The sequence below is a fragment of the Crocuta crocuta genome, unplaced genomic scaffold (assembly GCF_008692635.1).
Source record: "Crocuta crocuta isolate KB4526 unplaced genomic scaffold, BGI_CrCroc_1.0 scaffold396, whole genome shotgun sequence".
Lineage (NCBI taxonomy): Eukaryota > Metazoa > Chordata > Mammalia > Carnivora > Hyaenidae > Crocuta > Crocuta crocuta.
Window position 1 is genome coordinate 1,168,030 of NW_027533259.1, and position 23,569 is coordinate 1,191,598.

Genomic DNA, 23,569 nt, shown 5'->3' on the forward strand with positions numbered 1-23,569 from the left:
TGAGGTGGTATCTCAGTGTGGTTTTGATTTGTATTTCCCTGATGAGGGATGCTGAGTATCGTTTCATGTGTCTGTTGGCCATCCAGATGCCCTCTTTGGAGAAGTGTCCGTTCATGTCTTCTGCCCATTTCTTCACTGGGTTGTTTGTTTTTTGGGTGTGGAGTTTGGTGAGTCCCTTACAGATTTTGGATACTAGCCCTTTATCTGATATGTCATTTGCAACGTTTGAAACAGATTTTGATATTTGCCGTGCCCAGGCTCCAGGACCCTGAGGACAAAGCCACCCCCCAGCCCAGACGGACATCCTGTTTCTGCGTCTCCTAAGCCTTCGTCTCCTAGGGAAGCGCTCCCTACATGTATGTTTGAAGGAGGTCCTGTATTTCTTCTAGAGATTGGACTCAAGGGCACTCGTAAGTGCCATTGCCTGCTGATGTCACCTTGCCCTTTGCCTCAAGATCATTTCTGCGAGCTGCTGAGTGCATTTTCCCTTTCTTGGTCCTCTGCCCTGTGCCCAAGTGAGCCTGTTTGTTTATGAGCAGGCACAGCAGCCCCTCCTCCTGTATCGGTTCTGCAAGGCAGTTCGCCAGGATAGCTGACAGGGTTTCTTTGGAGAAACCACCTGATTTATGGGTAAATGTATGTTCCAGTGGCTTTTTTTTTTTCCTTCTTTTTCTAGGGGAGAGAGAGAGAGACAGCGTGAGCAGGGGAGGGTCAGAGAGAGAGGGAGTCACAGACTGAAACAGGCTCCAGGCTCTGAGCNCGTTTCATGTGTCTGTTGGCCATCCAGATGCCCTCTTTGGAGAAGTGTCCGTTCATGTCTTCTGCCCATTTCTTCACTGGGTTGTTTGTTTTTTGGGTGTGGAGTTTGGTGAGTCCCTTACAGATTTTGGATACTAGCCCTTTATCTGATATGTCATTTGCAACGTTTGAAACAGATTTTGATATTTGCCGTGCCCAGGCTCCAGGACCCTGAGGACAAAGCCACCCCCCAGCCCAGACGGACATCCTGTTTCTGCGTCTCCTAAGCCTTCGTCTCCTAGGGAAGCGCTCCCTACATGTATGTTTGAAGGAGGTCCTGTATTTCTTCTAGAGATTGGACTCAAGGGCACTCGTAAGTGCCATTGCCTGCTGATGTCACCTTGCCCTTTGCCTCAAGATCATTTCTGCGAGCTGCTGAGTGCATTTTCCCTTTCTTGGTCCTCTGCCCTGTGCCCAAGTGAGCCTGTTTGTTTATGAGCAGGCACAGCAGCCCCTCCTCCTGTATCGGTTCTGCAAGGCAGTTCGCCAGGATAGCTGACAGGGTTTCTTTGGAGAAACCACCTGATTTATGGGTAAATGTATGTTCCAGTGGCTTTTTTTTTTTCCTTCTTTTTCTAGGGGAGAGAGAGAGAGACAGCGTGAGCAGGGGAGGGTCAGAGAGAGAGGGAGTCACAGACTGAAACAGGCTCCAGGCTCTGAGCTGGTAGTCAGCACAGAGCACGACGCCGGGCTAAACCCATGAACCGCGAGATAATGACCTAAGCGAAAGTCGGACGCTTAACCGACTAAGCCACCCAGGCACCCCTCCAGTGGCTATTTTTACTCTTAAATAAACTGCTAGTAAACCATTATAGTCCCACTTGGTCAGTGCTTGGAAATCTTGGCCTTTGGCTCTGTGTCTTTTACTAACTTTAGTCCTTCGTTTGCCTTTTTATAATAATGAGTTGGGAAATAAAACTTCTGACTTTAGCTTATCTTTGCATAAATCTGTAATGTTCTCCAACACTGTAGAAATATTTTATTTAAAAAAATATTTAAAGCAACAAATATTGTCATAATGTGAATGGTAGATCCAAGTATTGTAGAAAATACTCAACTAACTGGCGTCAATAACCTGTCTGTCGGCTTGCAGGGAGGAGCAGTATATTCTCAAAGGTTTTCAAAGCCAGTTGAAGTTTTCTTGTATGAATGACGTGAATATATTTGTATGATGGACTCTGGTGGATCATAGTTCTGCAGAGTCTGTGATTGACTAGAATTTCTATTCGGTGGAAAAACATCCAGATTCCTGAGATTTCATTATTATACGTGGGTCTTAGTGCCCTCTTATATTGTCATCTCGTGTTACTGAAAGCTGCCTGTAGTATTAAAGTTGGTCTAGTTCTGCAGTGAAAGATACTATTAAAAAGATTAAATGTCTTCATTGTGTTTTGTAAATTTCTATTTTATATAGTGTTTTATGGAATGGAGATTTAGGCAGGCAGGGAGGATACTTAAGGCTTTTTGTTGTTGTTGTTGTTGTTGTTTTCCTGTCATCAGTTTTTATGAGGTTTCAGCCTAGCTTACTTTTCACTAATGCTGAGTATCAGGACGAGAGGGTGTTGAAATGAGCAAGAGCGCAGGGAGGTGTGGGGTTGGTTCGGGGCCCAGCAGCCTTCGGACCTTGTGATGCCAGAGAGCTCTTCTGGCTCCTGGGTTCACTGTGTTTGCCTCTGCATGTGGCCGTAAGCACATTGTTTTAACGGGATGAGCACGCACTGAGTAACATATTGAATATGAGTACTTGGTCAATGTTAGATCTCTTCATTTAGATGAGAAACAGCAAGTGACCACTTGTGGTATTATTGATAACTAACGATGTTGCATTTCATAAAGAAAGAAATGTCAAGTGCTACAGCGATGCTGCTTTGAGTAATTGCATCACTCCAGGAAATGTATCTGCAGATGGTCCTTAACCCTGTCCCAGATGTCTGCATGGTCTTCGAAGTGCTTGGCCACCATCTCCTCAAGTGGATCATCAAGTCCAACTACCAAGGCCTCCCAGTACGTTGTGTGAAGAGTATCATTCGACAGGTGAGGATGTGAGGACAGCCCCCTCCCTCCATTACCTAACTGGCTAGTCTTTCAACACAGATTCCTGTTGTTAAAAATATGCTTAGCAGACACATGTGCATGCATACACACACGTATAAATATATATAATTTTGATTTTTCCTATATACATGTATATTACAGGGCATAACATTTTGAACTTGTTATGTCAATTTTATATTTATTTAATGATATTCCATCCTGTCTTGTAAAGAGAGTAGTTTGTAAATGTCAGGCATGCATTTATTTTGGTGTATTGATCTTTTATTTAAAGTAAATGGTATGTATACTGAGAGATTGTTGTATCTAATGTCATTACTAAAAAATGTCCCACTTAGTTCCTTAGAAAATAGTTCAGAAGAAATAGATAATTTGTGTTCATTTATTATTATTTCTACATATCATTGGATAGAGTCTAGATGAAAGATAATATAAGGTATGTTTAAGTTGTATGGGGAGTATTGTATTAGATTTGTACTTTGTTCAATTACCTTGATAAAAGAAAACCTCTGGCCGGGGTCTGGTTCAGGGATGATGTTCCTACAAATAATTCTAGAATGAAAACATAGGCATATCAGAGCTCTTCTAATGAGAAATACTTAACAGATTCAGTTTTCTGGATGGAATTTATCAGTCTTGCTCTTGGTTGCCCTCCTAGCCTAAACAGGGAAAGTTGCAGATATGACTTACTCTGTATTACCTGTTCTGACATCATGGATAATTGCCACGGGTAATTCTGCAAAGGAAGCAATATATCAAAGGGGTTGCTTGGTGTGCTTGAGAAGAGGATTAGGTGATTTGACACCCATCCCTTGTCCCCAAGGCCTAGAGCTTGAGCTTGGCCTGTTCAGGAGTTTCCAGGCCTGAAATACAGGCCTCGGTTCAGAATTCTTAATAGGAAAAGAATCAGGGAATGATTTACAATTAAAGAATTGTGATTTCAAGAGATGGATGCCTACAAAAGAACCTTCCTTATAGTGGTAGTATAGATAGTATTTGCATATATGCATATGAGTAGGTTTTTTAACCCATTTTATAAAGATTTGAAGCTTAAGTTTGTTTTGTGAAAGCATCCTGGATTTTTCTTTTGAAAATTTGTAGAGGTAGCGTTGTTGAGTCAGCCGAGGGCTCATCATTTATCTTTATCTTTTTGTACTGCACATCGGCAGCTTGTCTTCTGAAATTACAGATGTTACACAGCAAGAGGGGCCGGAGAGAGAAGGGCTCTCCGCCTTGGCTTATACGGTGTAGTGCTGTTCTTGTACATGGTATTATGTTAGGTATACAGACTTGTGGCCAGCTCTTGTTTAATACTATCTGTTCCCTTTAGTTTTTAGATAGTAGCATTTTAGTTTACTATTTTAACATGGTTAATAGCTCAGATGAAAAAACAGTTTCCCTTTAACGTGGTGGTGGTGATGATTAACGTTAATTGGAAATTTACAGTCCCTAAATAACTCTTCAGTATTTATAACTATTGGTAGCAACTCTAAAAATATCATTTTGTTAAAACTCTAAAAAAATTCTTCATTATCCCTGATAAATCCAGAAAATACTAAGATTTACGTATTCTGACAAAAAGTAAATAATTTGAGAAATACCACCTTGCATATGTTTCATGTAGCCTCTGTCTTTCCCTCGAACCCTATACTTTGAAAGATGTCTGCAATCACCATCATGACTGACATGGTCAGTCACCATGTCACAACTCAGGCTGGGCAGTGAAGGAAGGTGACTTCCTGGATGAACCATTGGTATTTATTTTGTATTCCAGAAAAAGCAAGTCAAAGAGTTTGTAAATCTAAAGATGAAATTCTTGGGGTTTAATAGAATTTTAGTAGGTACTTGCTGAACGAACAAATGATTTTAATGAATGTGTTATCCTCAGTGCAATTCACGTACACTGTGCTTTGGAGACTAAGAACTCTTAATAGTGTTTCATTGGCCTAGAAAAATTTCAAGATGGAATTTTCATTTTTTATACTTAGTTATTTTAGGCAGTATTAGAAGTTTTGTTTACAGTGTCCCCACCTTTAATTTTATTTAAGAAAAATATGCATTCTGGATTTTTTCCCCTAAATTTGTAACTTTCAAAGGAGCAAATTGATATATATCCCAGTTAGTTATCTCTATATCTGAGGAGTGCCTCGGTGGCTCAGTTGGTTGGGCATCTGACTTCAGCTCAGGTCATGATCTCACAGTTCATGGTTTGAGCCCCGCCTTGGGCTCTGTACTGACAGTATTAAAAAAAATACTGAACCATAGAGTGAATCAAAGGTAATGAAGGGAAATTCAAATATAGAGATTTTTTTTTTTTAATGTTTATTTAGTTTTGAGACAGAGACATGGAGTGTAAACAGGTGAGGGGCAGAGAGAGAGGGAGACACAGAATCCAAACAGGCTCCAGGCTCTGAGCTGTGAGCACAGAGCCTGACGCGGGGCTCGAACCCATGAACCGCGAGATCATGACCTGAGCCAAAGTCGGACACTTAACTGACTGAGCCACCCAGGTGCCCCATGGATTCAGTATTTTAATTCTTTATTAATAGACCTCACAGTTAACTTTGCTTCCCAGAACCGGACTAGGTAGAGCAGCATTCTAATACTCTTTCACTGTGTGGTCTCCTTTCCCTTCACGTCAGGCGTGGCTGACCCTGTGTGAGTCACCCCTGTCATCTGTCACTTGGCATGCTTCACTCATCACCTAGCCATTGATCCCACCTGTGTTATGTCTTTTACCCCTGACCTTCCTCCTTCCGGTGCCACCATCCTTAGTTCAGAGCCTTATCACCTCCAGCTGGTACCGTTGTGCAGGCTTCTCTGTCCTCTCCCAGAGGTTGCCCATCCTATTCCACTTCTCTCTTCCAGGTTTTTGTCCTTTCCATTAGCAGTTACCTTCCAAAACAAGACTTTGCTCCAGTAAATCACATTTCCCATTTAGAAACCTCCAGTAGCTTTCCGCTGCCTGTTGTCTAAACATAGCGTTGCTCCTTGTTCACTCTCAGGAAGCAACATGTGGGGTGATAAAGAGCTTGGGTTTTGGTGTCTTATGTGACCTTAGCTCAGTTCCTTAACCTCCTTAAGTCACAATTTCATCATGAATGAAGTGAGAATAATAATGGTACCTTCCTTGCTAGGTTATTATAACGACGTAAAAGGATATTACTATTGATTATTGCAAATTTTTTTGAAGTTTATTTACTTATGCTGAGTGTGCTGGAGAGAGAGAGAGAGCGCGCGCGCACGTGCGCAAGTGAGCGTGAGTGAGGGCGGGGCAGGAAGCGAGGGAGAGAGAAATACCCAAGCAGGCCCAGCGTTGTCTGTACAAGCCTGATGTGGGGCTTGAACTCACAAACAGTGAGACTATGACCTGAACCAAAACAAGAGTGCTTTGGTGCTTACCCAGCTGAGCCTCCCAAGCCGCCTGATTATTACAAATTTTTATTCAGGGCTTAGTGTGTGCTAGGCATAGTTGTAAGTACTTCGCAAATTTTCATTCATTCAGTATTCACAGTAACTCTGTAAAATAGGTATTTTTACCCTTCTGATTTTATGGGAGAGGAGCTGAGGCATTGAGAAGTTAAGTAACTTACCCCTAGTTAGGAATTAACTTAAAAAGTAGTAAGCTGGGGGGTCGCCTGGGTGGCTTAGTTGGTTAAGCGTCTGACTTTTGCTTAGGTCATGATCTCGCGGTTCGTGGGTTTGAGCCCCGCGTCGGGCTCTGTACTGACTGCCAGCTCAGAGCCTGGAGCCTGTTTCAGAGTCTGTGACTCCCTCTCTCTCTGACCCTCCCCTGCTCACGCTGTCTCTCTCTCTCTCTCTCCTAGAAATAAATAAAAATATAAAAAAAAAAAAAAAAATTAGTAAGCTGGGGAACAGGAGTTCATACCCAGGTGGTCTGGTTCTGGAGATCTTATGTTTAGTGTTCTGCCCAGTGGCGTATATATCGTTGGAATTGTACTTGGCCTAATGTGGATAAAAGTTAAATCACTGTTCTTCCTGTGAACCTATTTAAGGTTTTCTGCCATCTGTTGTCAGCCCTTATTTCCTCTTGCAAACCCTGATTCAGCTTTTGTCTCCTGGCAGGTGATTTTTCTCTCCATTAATTAATGAATCTTTTAAAGAAAATGGACAATACATGTAAGTGCTCTAAACTGTATGTCCTTTAGATACCCAGTTTCTCTCCTAGAGTCCACCAAGTGACAGTGTCTTCTGAATAGTCAGAGATGCCCCAGCATTTATAAATAGGTGCTGAGTTCCTGCAGGTTTATTCAGAAATGTGTACCAGTTTCATTTTGTAGTGTTTTAGAGAAAGTACTCACCTTGCCATTACTTTAGCTGCACATCTTTGATTACGTCTTATGTCTTAGGCTTGCGAAAATACCATCTTTTCTGCTCATGTTTTTAAAGACTCAACCAAAATCCTGCTCTGTGACAAAGCCTTCCCACACTACCCCAGTGCAAAATGCTATTTCTGCCCTCCTCAGTATGCCTGCGGCCTGTGTTGGGTCCTTTCCTAATGATTGTGGAGTCTTCCAGCATGACCCACAGTTTGACAGGCCTGGCATTGCTGACATTTGGACTGGGGAATTCTCTGTCGCCGGGACCTGTCTTATGCACCGTAGGGTGCTTTTAGGCATCTAGATGCCTGTATCGGCCACCACGGCCACAGTTGTGACTATTGAAAATGTCTCTGAGGGGCAGAATTCTCTCCTGTTGAGAACCGGGAATAGGGGAAAGTGCAGTGGATACATGCCTTGCCAAAAGACTTCACTTCAAATAATAACTTTGGCACTTAATTGTTTCTTTTTAATTTTTTTTAATGTTTATTTTTGAGAGAGTCACAGAGAGCAAGCAGTGGAGGGGTAGAGAGAAAGGGAGACAGAATCCTAAGCAGGCTCCGTACTCTGACCTGTCAGCACAGAACCTGATGGGGGCTTGAATCCATGAACTGTGAGATCATAACCCGAGCCAAAGTCGGACGCTTAACCGACTGAGCCACCCAGGCACCTCTAGCACTTAACCTGATTGGATCACGTAGCCTCTGTGAGCTTGTTTTCTCATTTGTAAAATTGGGATGATAATATGTGACTTGTGGCTTTATCGTGGAGATTAATATGGAAGGACTGCGGGGAAAGCATCCAGTGTGGTGACCAGTGCACACTCCCCGCCTGCATTGTGAGCTCTCAGAGTGATGACGCATCATGTGTCCTGAGTTCTGTCTCTGCTGCATCCTTCATGCAGTAGGTAGTCAAAGGATGGTTTTGATCGGTTGCCTTTCCTTGAATGAGGGAAGAAGTCTACGTTTCTCTTTTTTACTCTACAAAATGGCTCACTGTCTGATTTGATGGGCTTGTAGACAAACATTACCACTTGTTTATCATTTTAAAAATAATGACATAATTGAATCATCTGCTTTTTCAGGGCTTCTGATACACTGTCACCAGTCCTTTGGTCAGTTCTTAGTTGTCCTCATGTAGCCCTGGTGACCTGGTGCTGGGTCGGAGAAGGACCATGCTGGTGGCTCCTGGGACACCATTGGCAGCCCCTACCTTCCCCCAGGCCACCGCTCCAGCTCAAGAGTGGATTCTTGCAGGTGTCTGTTGGCCCCCCAGCTTTCATTTCTTGCTTCTTTTTAAATCAGCTTTATTGAGGTCTATTTCATGTGTCGCTTTCATATCTGAATGTAGAAGAGGAAAAAGGATGCTAGTGGTGGCCGTGTTTATTTGTGGTGCAGTAAAGGTCTACTGCAGGTGATGGCTTCTTCAAACGCTGTTGCTCTTCTTTAAATGTGGCTTTGACTTTCTTATTTGTTGGAAAGGTAGCTGACGTTCTACTTTTTAAAACTTTATGGTTTAATTCATTGTCCTTAACAGGAGCCCTGTAAGGAAGTGGCTTCTTGGTAAGGGCAAGGCCCTGGTTTTGGTGACTTTGGTACAGTACTGGAAAAACTAGCAGTTACAGGTTGTAGCTCTGGATTTTTAAACTATTATTTTACTCTTCAGTAACCATGATCGTCACTAGCGGTTGCTGTGCTCTTTTAGATGCCCACTGTTTGAAGTACTGTGTTTGTATTATGCTGCCCAGTCCTCATCACACCTGATGAGGCCAGAGAGGTTATCCACTCTACAGAGGGCATTTCACAGGAGAGTAAAAAACTTGGCCCCACAGTTACTGGGGATGGGGAGGCAGGGCAAGATTTCAATGCAGGGGGTGTAATTCCAGAACCCATTCTCTCAACTGCAAGGTACTCTGAAGTGTCTATGTAGAAGGATCTGGGAGCATTTAAATTATAGCGTCTTTGTGAAAAGTGTGCATTCACGTCTCTGTGGTAAATGGTTTTCTTTGCCTTAATAGGAGAGCTGGCAATTAGATTGTTTAAAAGTATAGCCATTAGATTTTATTTATGAAGTAATTGGTAATTGGCAAGCCTAAGCTAAGGGGACTTGTCAAATGCAGGGCTTTTCCAGACACCCCTGTATGGGGCTGGAGCCTTGGGGGCATAGGAAGAGCCTGGCCAGGCCTGGGCAGGCTGATTCTCCTCTTCTCACTGGATGCTTTGGTCTACACTTAGTATCTCTTTGCCATTTCAGTTATTGCACTGCTCTTAGTGATCAGTTAGTTCATTATTGCTGAGCCAGGATTCAGTTATAAAACAGAAGATTAACATGAAGTTGGCAAGTACTTTTATATTCTTGGGTTTATTCCTCGTGGTAGTACATATTCTGTCCTGACTTGCATCCTGCTGCTCAGAGTATTGGGTCGTCTGCTCAGAAGGATGGAGCAGTCGCTTCCTTTGGAGAGCAGTAGGCCTCGCACCCAGCTCGCTCTGAAGCGCATGGTTCCCGTGCCAGGCACGCAGGCTGGCTCTTTGGTCCCAGGCGAGTTCAAAGGTACCATGGCAGGGTTTTCTCCTGCATTCTCAGTAGTGTGTGCTAGAACGCGGAGTAGAAGACTGGCTTGGGACAAAGCAGACAAGGACACTGCCCACTGAGACTTCTGGCTGTGTGTGCATCCAGTTCCTGTCCCCTCTGTTGAGCTGGGTTTCCCACACTCCTTCATTCAGTTGAACGCCACAATTGTCAGAAGCAGGTTGTAGGGTTTACCTCGTGTCTGTTGAGTGACGGAGAGAAATCCATTGGGAGCCTTAGCTTTTCTAGTAGGAAAGTTTCTAGGCTGGAGGAGCACCCCTCTGGTGTTTTCATGCACACCGAGAGGGGCTGCTGTGTCTCTAAAGGCTCCCGCATGGGCCAGCCCCTCTGGCTACCTGTTGGGCTTCCCTCTGTGCTGCATTAGCAAGGCCTTACAGAATTAGAGGCAGGCCACATCTCCTGGCCCTGTGTCCTTTGTCCAGGTGGGGGAGGAGAGAAGTCCCCACGTGGTGACCAGTCAGAAAATAATTTGGAGAGTTGCTCTCATTCTGTCTTTACAGTTTAGGATTTGGGGAGAAGCTTTGCTCTCTGGGTGGTGAGCAGACCAAGGGACACAGACCTGAGAGAAGTTCCCACATTACTCTGAACCTACTCCTCTTGTATCTACATGATGCGGGGCCTATTGTAGCGAGCCGTGGAGAGAGGAGTAGGTTTATGTCGTTCACACCAGTGACAGATGATCTCGCCATCCTCACAGGTGTGCAGATGAAGCCTTAGAGACTGTCTTGACGAGTGTCTTATTTTACAGATGAATCTGAGGTCACGGAATGGGACTCGCTCGGAGGCATAGCTAATTTGTTTCTGAACCAGAACTGGGGCTCCCAGCTCCCAGCCCTGGGCTCTGCTTCAACGGTATGCTGCCGGTAACCTGCAGGTCTGGCCTCACAAGAGAGAGCTCCTGCTCCTGGGGGGTGTGATCTGGCTCTTCAGGGTGTGAGGCGCTGCCCAGTGCCTGGCCCCTCTGTGCTTGGATTGATCTCTGCTCTCAGGGCCGCTGTGGATTCCAGCAGATGGCAGCCAGAGGGTCTCACTGCAGTCTCTGCTGCCTCCTGCTGATGAGGCGAAGGATGTTTTTTTAGGCAAGAAAGACAAATATGCTGTGCCTGGCAAGTGAAAGAAACACGGGAAATTACCAAAGCTACTTTGAACTCTCTTTTTTTAATCTTTTGCAAGAAGAGATCTTTCTGTGGTCATGAAGCTTATTCACTGCTTTTCTCTTTTTTGTGCATCATCATAGTTGCTCTGCTTAAATGGTTAGGAGATTGCCCAGCATTACTTTAGTGATTTGGGGGTGCTTTATTGCTTTCAACTTCACTAAGAACAGAAATGCTGTTTTTCAAAAGAGCACCATTCTTTTTAGTCTATAGCTAAAGGCTTTTTTAAAAAAATTCTAGTCCTGAATTAGAAGAAATTACGAAACCACAATTTCATTGCTGGGATGTAGCACAGACCATAGCCCATTCACATTCCAAGTCGGAGAAGTGAGACCCAGAGAAGTTTAGTAAGTGACTTAATGAAGTTATAGTTACTTAGTCAATATCAGTACAAGTGTTCTGACTTAGTCCAGTTCTTCCCTTGATTTTGAGCTTCCTGTGAACTAGACCTTGTTTTTTTGTAGGTTTTCCATGGATTATTTCTAATTCCTACTATATTTCTATTTAGTAGATATATCCAACCCCTCTTTTATGAATATGGAAGTGGAAGCTCAGATAGCTTAAGTACTCTGCCCAGGGAGAGAGGGTGATCTGGTTAAGTACTCTATCCAGGAAGAGAATGATCTGGTTAAGTATTCTGCCCAGTGAGAGAATGATCAGGTTAAGTACTCTGCCCAGCGAGAGAATGATCTGGTTAAGTACTTTACCCAGTGAGAGAATGATCTGGTAGTATTCTGCACAGTGAGAGAATGATCTGGTTAAGTACTTTGCCCAGTGAGAGAATGGTCAGGTTAAGTACTTTGCCCACTGAGAGAATGACCTGGTTAAGTATTCTACCTACTGAGAGAATGGTCTGGTTAAGTAATTTGCCCACTGACAGAATGATCTGGTTAAGTATTCTGCCCAGTGAGAGAATGATCTGGTTAAGTACTTTGCCCAGTGAGAGAATGAACAGGTTAAGTACTTTGCCCAGTGAGAGAATGTTCTGGCAGCATTGTAGGACTGGTGTGAGTCCCAAGCTTGTGTTTTAACACCATACTTACTGTGTCCCTTAACTATTTCCTTTAAGATTTACATTATCTTAATTTGTCCCAGTGTTCAAACCTTTCACTGTGTCATTGTCAGACGTTATAAGCTCAGCTTCGTAAGGAAGGGTAACCCAGTGGAGTACACCTGCAAATATTTTTAAATCTGGTGCTTTAAGTTCTTGCTGAGAACACTTTGTCTCAAGTACCTCCTGGTCCCTGGGAACTCCTATGAACACATTTGCATACCAGATCGTGTTAACTCTTCCTTGTGTAGCCTCCCACACAGTGAAACAGCCAGATTGCTGTGAAGGAGCTCAGGGGGAGAGATAGGAGAGCCTTGGGCAAGAAATGGAGGTGGAGAGATGGAGACGTTTTTACTTTGAGTTAATATTTGATCATGGAAGTGCAATTTCAGTTGGAATAATTTTTTTTTTAATTTTCAAATGTTCTTATTTATTTCTGAGAGAGAGACACAGCATGAGCAGGGGAGGGTCAAAGAGAGAGGGAGACACAGAATCTGAAGCAGGCTCCGAGCTAGCTGTCAGCACAGAGCCTGATGCGGGGCTCAAACCCACAAACTGCGAGATCATGACCTGAGCTGAAGTCGGATGCCCAGCCGACTGAGCCACCCAGGCGCCCCTCAGTTGGAATAATTTTAAACTGTTTAAAGTTTCTCAGAAATCTTACTTGTTTGCCCCCCATAGGTTAGAAATCATCACTGTTCCTGTCCATTAATTTCTTGTACTTCTCAGAATCTCATTATTCAGATATTAAATTCCCCGTATAATTTCATTTTGAACAAAGAAGATGCATGAATTGTCAGTGAATAGCATATAGGCCCAGTGGATTGTGCTCCTGTCAGGATTATAACCTTATTCTTTATGGAAATGTATAAAGAGTCTTTCTTACTGGTCCTTTGATATTTCAGACATAATTTAAACATTCTAATTACAATATAATTGCAAACGTTAAATATTAATTTTAAGGTAAAAAGACAAGTGTCTTTCCTTCTCTTATCCTACTTTTACTTGTTTTACTGTTTCAGTACTTACCAGAACTTGTCAAGAGCTCATTAAATTTTGTTTGCTGTAGTCATGGTTCACCTTGGTTGCTTTTTGGCCAGCCCCTCTCTTCCTTCTGGCATAAGACAGTAAGCCCTCTGACTATAAGCCCCAGGGAGACACGGGGCTTTGCTTATTGCTGTTGTCAGACCCCCTCGAACGGGTACACGACCTGTTCCAGGAGTTTGATGCTTGATCAGTGAAGTCATGTAAAAATCCTTCATAGGGAAAGTTATTTTAGGTAAGTATGGGGATTTTCATCCTCTTTAAGAGATGGGTCTTTCTTTTTTCATTTTCCTTTTCCTTTTGAAACCTCTGTCCCCTCATTTCCTAATACTGCCATCTGTAAAGGCTATTTAGCCAGATAGAGTAGACAGAAGCATTGGGCTCTTGCTGAAAACTTACTAAAATTGGATATTACGTATCTTCTTGTCTTACTCCCCACTTCCTGTCTGTTGTAAACAAGACCCCTAAATGATTTAAAGTGATATTTATTAAATGCTAATATGTATTGAGCATATAGAATTTCAGTGTACAAGGAACACAATGGGGATATTTTTTGAAATATTTGTTTATGAGAAGAATTGAAAGAATTCTTCTCTGGTGGAAATAATTTGAGAAAAACTGTGGCTTTGTATTTAGGCCACCGCACGTTAAGTTTTATGGGTCTTGTTTTCATCTATATTTTGTTTCAGCAGTTCTAGTGGATACTAAGGCTATGTAAACCTTCTTCTCTGCAATATTAAAAATGTATACACATCATTAGACATCATGGAAGTGCAGATAAGTGAGATACACACTTTACACCCAGTAGGTGTGACTAAAATTAGAAAGACAGCAAAGTGTAGGTCATGACGAAGAAGTTTGGAACCCTCTTTACTACTTGTGGGAATGTGAGATGGTGCCACCAACTGAATGAAACAGCATAACAGTTTATCAAAAGAGTCACCATAAAACCTAACAATCACACTCCCAGGTATATATCCAAGAAAAATGAAAACATGTGTCCACACAGAAACTCATGCATGTTCATAGTAATATTATTTATAATAGTCAAAAAGTGGAAGTAACCCAATGTCCATCAGGTGAATGGCTAAGCAAAACATAGCATATCCAGTGGCACATTATTTGGCAGTTGAAAGGAAGGAAGTACTAATACATGCTACACATGGATGGATGGACTTTTTAAAACATTATGCCAGTTACAAAAGACCATTTTGTATGATTCCATTTATACAAAATGTCCAGAACCAGCAAGCAAATGTAGGAAGATAGAAAGTAGGTTAATGGTTGCCTGAGGCTAGAGGAGCTGGGAAGAGATGGAGATTGATTGCCAGTAGGTATGGTGTTTCTTTTTTTGGTGATAAAAATGTTCTGTTTTACATACTGGTGATGGTTGCACATCTACACACCATTGACTTGTCCACCTAAAAGGGTAAATTGTATGTGAATTACATCTCTGTAAAGTTGTTATAAGAAAGTATATTTATAGATGCATTTGCTTCCATGAGCATAAATTGTCTTCAGAATGATTCACATTGGTTGCTTATGGGAGGGCTCTGGGCTCCTTTGGGGGCCAGGACAGGAGGGAGATTTTTACTAAATACCCTTTGTGTCTTTTGTACTTTGTGCCCTGTGGGTATATTACGTAATTTGCAAGTAAATATTGACGAATAAAGGTACTAATAACCCATCTCTTCACTTGATTTTACTATGACCAGGTCCTTCAGGGGTTAGATTATCTACACAGTAAGTGCAAGATCATTCATACAGATATCAAGCCAGAGAACATCCTGATGTGTGTGGATGACGCCTATGTGCGAAGAATGGCAGCCGAGGCCACTGAGTGGCAGAAAGCAGGTGCTCCTCCTCCTTCGGGGTCTGCAGGTGAGGGAGCTGAGCCAACTTTCCTTCATTTTGTTTGGAGGCACTGCAAGCCTGCAGAGTCGCACACTGAAGGTAGTTGAGTCAAGCACGTACCTATTAGGAACTTTCTTAAGAGCCTGATTGCTAGAAATGGTGAGACCTTTTTCTTGAAAAGGAAGGTGCTCCATTTAAATGATGCTGTAATACACCTAACTTCTTCCTCCCTTAAAAGATCATTTGAAAGCTTATGTGCTGCCTCACCTATGCTTGAACATTTTCTTACGCTGCACGCTTCTCTGCAGAGGAGTATACAGTCATGGGTTACTTGTAGCTGACCGGCAGTCATCAGAATTTTTTTTCTAGTTTCAGGTTTATTAAAATGCTCCCCAGTCTCCAGTTAGTCTACATCAACCTGAGTCTAACTGGTAGCTTTGGAGTCCATTACAAAAGACCATAGAGTGGGAGAAGACCAAATGCCTTGAGTATTGGCATATATAGTTACACGTCAGGTTTTTACAGGGGATAGTGGCTGCAGCAAAGAGTTGCCCGCTTTCAGTATGTCTTCACATGATCTGCGCCCTGGTGCATTGTCAGGCAAGCATGCTGGCTGAGGGGTAACGTCCTGCGTCTCCCGGGGCTCTGGGGGGTGCACCACCTCCTAGTCTTGTCTTATACCGTTGAGGTGTTTTTCAGATCATAGAACCAGAGTCTTTCAGGCTGTGGCTGCTCACAGTGGTGGTCATGTGATTTCTGGAATATTTGCTGCAGTATTTGATTTATTTCAGCTGTATACACTTGCCAACTAGTTGTCAAACAGATGTACACCCTCTTATCTAAATTGTTCATTTCATTGTCTGTAGAACAGATTTAGTTAGATGACCGTGTGACATTTGTGAACTCTTCTCCATTTACTTATCAGTGCTTTGGGTTTGACTGTTTTTGAAATAAATAGGCATTTAATTTCAGATAAATAAGAGAAATGGCTCCGTATGAAACACCACTGCTGTGCCTTTTGAGAGCCAGTCATTCATTTGAGTTGGAAAAACTGTTTAGATCTGTAGGATTAAGAAGCTGTGATGTGGAACACTTTTCCAGCTGAATAGCCATTAGAAGACAATAATTACTTCGTTTTACAATTCAAATTACCTACCTAAAGATATATGTCTATTTTCCTCTAAACATTCATTTTGTTTCATTTTGTTTTAGTGAGTACGGCTCCACAGCAAAAACCTGTAAGTACTTATTCCACACACACTTCTACTCACCTTCCTGTTAAAAACAGCTGTTCCTTATTGAGCTTTTCAAGTTGTAACATTAGTTTCTGCTGCTTTTTGCAACGTTTTTCATTTTAAGGTTGTTTGGGGATCAAATGGTACCTTTCTTTGTACCCTTCTCACCTGTGGGTGTTTAATACATGTGAAGGTAAAGGACGGCCATGTTTACAAACACTGTGTCCTTGAATGGATGAGACGTACCGCTTTGACAAGTTGAAGGGATTTTTAGAGTTGGGGTAGTTAGAGCTCGTCCACGTTTGATCTTCATTTTCCCTGAGCACTTTCTGGGGTGCTCTTGGTGGAGTCTGGTGAAAAGTGATGTGGTCAAGATCAGGTTTGAAAGTGTGATTATTACAAAAACAACATATTTCTGATTGGCCTCCAAGATCCTGTTTTCCTGAAGCTTGTACTCTAACATGTTCTCCAGCCAGTAGTTATGTATAACAGAGTACTGTGTATTTTGTGGTCCAGCCAAATCAAACAAGCTGCTTGGAATTCAGTCTTGCCCCAGTGTCCGTAGACCCACTCAGTCCAGTAGAGGATAGAGTGTATATGTCTTGAGTTGATGAGTCCTGTGCAAGTCCTGAAAGTGCTTTATGAACCAGAAGCACTTGAAAGGAAATGCTGAGAAATGGAGGGCGCTGCCAGGAGCCCTCACTTGGGAACGGAAGTCCCAGTGCAGGCGGCAGTTGTAGCAATGATGCCACCTGCCTCACTGTGCGGCCCTGTCCGCGCCTGCAGCCCTGCTGTGGCTCGAGCAGCTTGTTTTGATTATTGATTCCATGGAGAGACTGGAGGCTGTCATTGCCAGCACTTTCCAAGTCACGTGGCCCTGATCGGAGGCAGACTGAGACCGTAGCTTTTTCTTTTTTCTCCCTTTACATCATATGCTCATTTCTGACAGTTTGTGCAGCCTCTGCTGTTGATAACAACAGCTCAGCGGGTGAGACCCAAACACAAACAGTGCTGTTGACCAACGGTGACTGAAACACACCTGTTTCGGCAGGGTCTCCTTTTTGGGCTGAGTTCGGCGAGACAGGAAGGACAGGGGAGGTTGTCAGCTTGTTTACAGGCAGCAGCAAATAAAACTTGCAAGGGGTGCTGCTGGTTGAAAAGCCAGGGTACCTCAGCACATTTCTGCTGCGCTCAGCGCTTAAATGAAACAGACTTCCTACATTGGAGCCATGTCCCTCTGAGGGCAGGGCCTGCTCGCCGTCCCCTTCCACGATGTTAGGTGGCGCTGGTTTTACGGTTACCCCACCCACCAGGTGGTCTCCTGTGTGATCATTTGATTTCAATGAAAAACTCCGACCTGACAAAACAGGATTGGTTGGGGTTTGCCACGCCGCTCTCACTTGCACTCTTGCACAGTGCTTTCAAAAGAAGCAAACTGACCTGTGGTGTTTTCTTAACACGTTGTAGATAGGAAAAATATCTAAGAACAAAAAGAAAAAACTGAAAAAGAAGCAGAAAAGGCAGGCTGAGTTACTGGAAAAGCGCCTACAGGAAATAGAAGAATTGGAGCGAGAAGCCGAAAGGAAAATCATAGAAGAAAACATCTCATCCGCTGTACCTTCCAACGAACAAGACGATGAGGAGTACCGCCCAGAGGGCAAGCTCAAGACTGCGGGGTTAGAGGATGCGGCCCAGGGCGAGCCTGCGAATGACAAGGGTCAGTCTGCATGGGGTCCTCGCGCTTCATTACCGGGCACCCACCAGGTCCCCACCCAGGTGGGCTTGGGGTCACTCCTTCACACGTGAGGATGTCTTTCCACCTCCTGATTGGGGAATATGGGAAAACACCTGCCACTTCATTTGTAAAATGAATGCCAGAAATCTGTTAGTATTTCATAATATTTTTTTTTAATGGAAAATGTCTACCTAACACCACATTTTGAACATGCTAACGAATATTCTTTATTTTGTAATTAACCTTTACCCTAACATAATGTAGTCACATTTTCTGAAGATTGTAGAAGAGAGGGTAGAAGTGGAATTACTCCTTTTTTTCCCCCAAATCTAACTTCTTCTAGTAAGAGTAAGCCAATTTTTTACTAAATGACAAATACAATTAAGGAAACCTAAGAGTTTACCCTAAAGCCAAGCTGTGTTTTGCTGTGTAGCACATAAATTAAACACGTTCAGGGGTGCCTGGCTGGCTTGGTCGGCAGAGCACAGGACTCTTGATCCTCATGGTCACGAGTTCGAGCCCCACGGTGGGTGTAAAGCTTATTTGAGAGGGGGAACAAAAAAACTAAGCACATTCAAAATTGTTTCTTGTTGGAGGAAATATGTACCTAGTGCCACTGAGTGCCACTGTGTTAAGGAGAGTAACACGTTCTGATTCTCAACCCATCAACTTTTTAAGGTGAGGCTGAGGACCAGGAAGAGAAGGAAGACACTGAGAAAGAGAACACTGAGAAAGATGAAGATGATGTGGAACCGGAACTGACGAGCACAGACCCTGCGTGGATAGAATCCCCCAGAACCAACGGTCATATTGAGAACGGCCCCTTCCTACTGGAACAGCAGCTGGATGATGAAGATGACGATGAGGAAGATTGTCCCAATCCTGAGGAATATAACCTTGATGAGCCAAATGCGGAAAGTGATTACACATATAGCAGCTCCTATGAACAATTCAATGGTCAATTGCCAAATGGACGACATAAAATTCCTGAGTCACAGTTCCCAGAGTTTTCCACATCGTTGTTCTCTGGGCCCCTAGAACCTGTGGCTTGTGGTTCTGCACTTTCCGAGGGATCCCCACTTACCGAGCCTGAGGAAAGCAGTCCATCCCATGACAGAAGCCGGACGGTTTCAGCCTCCAGCACTGGAGATTTGCCAAAAAGTAAGTGTCCCTTCCTACCAAGTGTCTGGTTTCAGTGGCCAGAGTGTCCGAGCCTTGACAAATGCTGTGAAGAGAATGCTGTGTGGGGGTGGGCACATCATGTATATATGAGTTTCCCATGGTCATTTCACTCCTTCTGTACTCCTGAGTAAGTAATGTGATTTAAAATGTCTTCTGTCCCAGTAAGGCTTTTTCTGGCTCTCTGAATATCAGATCCCATTTCTAAGCTTTTTTCATTCTTTCTGTATTCAGTTACTGACATCTACATTTGTAGAAACCGTCCACATCCAGCAGCTTATACCTGTGGCTTTCACAGAATATGTAGTTTAATATTTGCACTTCCATCTCATAGTCTTGCTTTTGGTTTTTGTTTTGTCTCGTTTCTGTTCAAGGAAAAAACATACCTCCTCTTTGTCTGTGTTAAGGAAGGAGTCTCTGATTTTATTCTGATAGTTGTTTCTGGTTGTAGGACTCTGCTGTTGAAATGTCAAAGCCAATTTAAAGCGAGGGGTATGGGATTTCATGTGATGATGACTTATATCAAGTGTTTTGAGCGTGAGTGCCCCACGGCCCATCTATGCCTGGGACCCGCTCAGGGACTCTAGTAAGCAAACCTGGGGCATCAAGGAGGGTTTCCATTCTAGCCACGGAGGCGCTCAGAATCCTCCTCTGCTCCCTCTGCTGGCAAGAGTGGTTAACACACGATGGGTCAGTTGATGACCCAGCCCTGCAAGTAGCCCTTGGAGTGAATCTCCAGCAGCCCCTCCTGGTCCAGCAGATGGGGGCCCTGCAGAGCTGACTTTGTTACTCATTGGCTCTAACTAACCACCCTAAGGATGTAGGTTCTGTTTTGTTATTTCTTTTACTTGGGTCAACATACCCTGTTCCTTTTTACTTTTACCCCAATCAAGGACTCTTTGAGGGTGCTTACAGAATGCTTTTTCACACGGAAGGTAGGTTCATGTAGGGAAAACTCACCTGTGTGTGTGTAGGAGTATTTCCCTCCACCAGAATCTTCTCTGACACCAGCTGGGTGTCCTGTTATTTGACTCCGTTCTGACAGTCTCTGGAGACAGAACCACATCCTACAGGTGAAGGGCTCCGTCCCACTAGACACCCCTGCTCCCCTTCACACACCAGCGGCAAGTACACTTTGTTACCGGTGCTTCTGACCCATCAGCCATGAATCGGGGGTTCCCATGACCCCATCCTCAGGTTCAACTAATTTGTTCCAGCAGCTCAGGGAACACAGGAAACCTGTTTTCCTGCTAGATTCCTGGTTTGTTATAAACGAATACAGAACTCAGGAGCAACCAGACGGAGGAGATGCAGAAGGCAAAGCTTTCATGCTCTTTCCTGGCGCGCTGCCGACCCCACTGCCTCTCACGCATCCCTTCATATCCTGCGCCCATGGGTTCCTTTGCTTTTAATGACCACTCTGAGTTACGTCTGATAATCATTCACAGCTTCTTGTTTCCTGCTGCCAGAATTGTCCCTGGTTTGGTCCACATCAGCCTTTTCGAATGGTCTCTTCTGTCCTTTTGACACAATCCCTTGCCCTTTGCTGCTTCCGGTCTCTCTGGAATCTCGTCCCGAGCTCACACCTGCCCTGTCCCAGGCTGGAGCCATCCGTGTCCTCTGGTAGTTTCTGTTACTAGTTTTTGTTTGCCTTTTATCATGTACATAACGTATAGGAACAATGGAATGTGGCATTTATGAATAGGCATCTACTGAGATGAACATTCACTTTATTGAAGGAGTAAACCGTGGAAAGGTTTGCAGTCGCAGGTATAACGGAGCTCCTTCCCAGCTTATTTTCCAGAGCCGATGAAGAGAGTCTGTGTAAATGGCACGTTCGCTCTTGTTTCTGTGCCTTTGCGCCTGCCTTTCTTCCTGCTGGGAGTTCTCCTCCCCTTTTCCACTGCCCATCCTGTGGGCAAACTTGCATTCTTTCGCCGGCCAGCGGCACAAACACCTCCTCCACATCGCTTCCCACGTGGGCCAGTTCCCTTCCCCCACTTACCTGCCAGTCATGCTTTTCTTAACTGCACGCTCCTTGTTTCTGCCAGCCTTTTCCTCACCACGGTGTGAAGTTGTTGGGAGCGCCGTGGGGTTTTATCCGTGTATCCTCAGCATGTAACTCAGTGCTGCCGTGAACATTTATTAACGAACAGTCAAATCAGTGATAATCTGGGTTTTTTTCTTGTCACTTATCTTTGTGCCACCTGCCCCCTTCACCATCAGCACTGGCTCTCCTGTACGAACATCACATTGGGGAGAAACAGGAGGTCTGTTTTTCACTTTGACCCAAACCTCTCACCAAGCAGACCTTTTCGGTATTGTTCAATTCTAGGTCCCCAGCAGGGCCGGGGTCTCCTTATCCAGTCATTTGTTTGGAGGCACTCAGTTTTGGTTTCCAGCTTGATCCTTGGGTAACGATGGGAGCACAGGAGGGGTTTGTTTCCTGTGTGAACGGAGTGGGGCCCACAGGCTCGTAGTTGGCTGTCTACCTCTGCGAGAACACGAGGCAAGGGAAACCGGCCGTGTTCATAGCTGGTGTGGATCCCTGTTGCTAGAGCGGGCCACACATGACAGGAAGTAGCAGAAGGAAGAGCCCGGCCAGATGAACTTGACTGCCAGGCTGAAGGGTGCAGCCCTGTTCCCTGGAGTGGCGGGGAGCCACGGAAGGCTGAGGAGGCAGGATTCCTCTTGGATTATTCGCTCTAGAGCTGTAGCATGTATCTTGACCCATCCCATCTGGTATTGCTGACTTTACCTGGAAGGTTCTCGCCCTCACCTGGTGGTGACCCAGATCACTGCCAGTCCTTGCACGTGCTGCCCTCGCTGTGACCCTTGCTGCCTGGCCTGTCCTCTCTAGGGCATATCCTGTGCTCTTCCCTTCCTCTCCCTACCGAAGGACCTGCAGTTCATTTCCACTCAGTATTAACGGCCCGAGGTGTCGCTCTGAAGCCTGCAGGCCCTCTGCAGCCCTCTCCCTAGCGGCTCTCTCTGGCCTTGTCTCCCCTTCCCTGCCCCGGCTCATTCGGCACCTCCCACCCTGGCTTCTTCCTTAAGTTTCTCAAAAGTGCGAGTTTGTTTCTCCCACTTTGCATTTGCACCTGCTGTCTCCTCTGCCCAGGGCCTCTCGTTCTGCATGCCCCCCTTTATTCAGGCCTCTCCTCAAAAGTCACCTTCTCAGAAAAGACCTCCCCCGAACACCCTCATCATGGTCCACCTCCTTTCTCTGCTTTGTTTTCCATCTTTGCATTTAGAGCCACCCGACATGGCATGTGACTCATTTTTTTTTTTTAATGTTTTTATTTTTGAGAGAGAGAGAGCGTGAGCAGGGGAGGGTCAGAGAGAGAGAGGGAGACACAGAATCTGAAGCAGGCTCCAGGCTCTGAGCTGTCAGCACAGAGCCTGACGCGGGGCTCTAACCCACGAACCGTGAGATCATGTCCTGAGCCAAAGTCAGACGCTTAACTGACTGAGCCACCCAGACGCCGCGTCATTCATTTTTACTCTATTGTCCATATCCTGCCCGGTGCATGAGTTTCCTAACCCGGGCTGTGGTGAGGGGGCCGTTGCCATGACAGCACGCAGAAGGGACTCCGTAAATACCCGGAGAAGGAACGGGCCAGGCTCAGGTGTTAGATCCCCTAGGGCCTGGTGCTGAACCTCTGGGCGCCGAGAGGGTATTCGTGCTTTTACTGGAGGGACGCTTCAAGCCAGAGAGGGTCTGCTGAGCCTAGCCCAGCCTTGCAGATAGGCGATGGTGGTGCTCTCGTCCCTTGAAGGCGCCACCCACTGCCATCTTACTAGTTTCTGGCATCGCTTCACATGGAATGAATAGTCGCTCAGACCCCAGGCCACCAGAGATGGGTCAAGAGCCGCATCCTTCACGAAGTGACATATCCCCACTTGTCATTCCCTCATTGGAAGAGGCAGTGCATGAGGAAGAGCTGTAAGAGGCGACCACAATAATGACTCAACGAGATGAGATGATCTGAGTCCTGGGCAGAGCAAAGTTGGTGTGAGTCCCCGGCAAGTGCCTGTTGTTTAAGTGGGCTGTTTTGAGGGTTGCGGTCAGGTAATTATGGCACCGAGAAAAGGCAGTCAGAAATACCAAGTAGGTTGTCTTGTACCCTGCTTGTGGTCCTGTGCAGTTCAGCTCTGAGATGAGTTCCCTCGTATTGTTTGTCATGCGCTGTGAGCAGGGTCACCGTCTACGGACCTGAGCCAGGAGGGTAACAGCCTGCCCCCAAAGAGACTGTTTCGTGATCGTAAATGAGGGGTATTAAACACAAAGAAACTGTATTGAACATGTGTGATGATGCGTCTTTTCAAGTGCATCTTCTCTGTCTTAATTGACTCATGTGGCTCCTGGGAGGTGTCTTTGGGACACCTAGGAGCCGGTGGCAGGTCGAGATGCCCCCCCTGCACCGCACACTCTCAGTGAGAACTGGAGCCTCACCCTCTTCTCCCTCAGACCTCTGATCTCAGTAGTTTGGCTTCCCCTCCCCCTCTGCCTGCTCTCTGCCGTTGGGGCGGGG

The 23,569-nt window shown here is 44.8% G+C and overlaps 1 protein-coding gene across 9 annotated transcripts in view; it reads left to right on the forward strand.

Moving 5' to 3' along the window:
• SRPK2 (SRSF protein kinase 2) overlaps nucleotides 1–23,569 on the forward strand; it is a 252,628-nt gene that overhangs the window by 209,762 nt on the left and 19,297 nt on the right. For all 9 annotated transcript variants that reach the window (XR_013330892.1, XR_013330891.1, XM_077746915.1 and 6 more), the window contains 5 exons: nucleotides 2,726–2,832; nucleotides 14,747–14,912; nucleotides 16,098–16,123; nucleotides 17,588–17,837; nucleotides 18,534–19,016. Coding sequence is in view for 7 of the 9 variants with exons in the window: in XM_077746915.1 (XP_077603041.1) it covers nucleotides 2,726–2,832; nucleotides 14,747–14,912; nucleotides 16,098–16,123; nucleotides 17,588–17,837; nucleotides 18,534–19,016 (1,032 nt within the window). In the remaining 2 variants the exon portion in view is untranslated. The remainder of the gene's footprint in view (nucleotides 1–2,725; nucleotides 2,833–14,746; nucleotides 14,913–16,097; nucleotides 16,124–17,587; nucleotides 17,838–18,533; nucleotides 19,017–23,569) is intronic.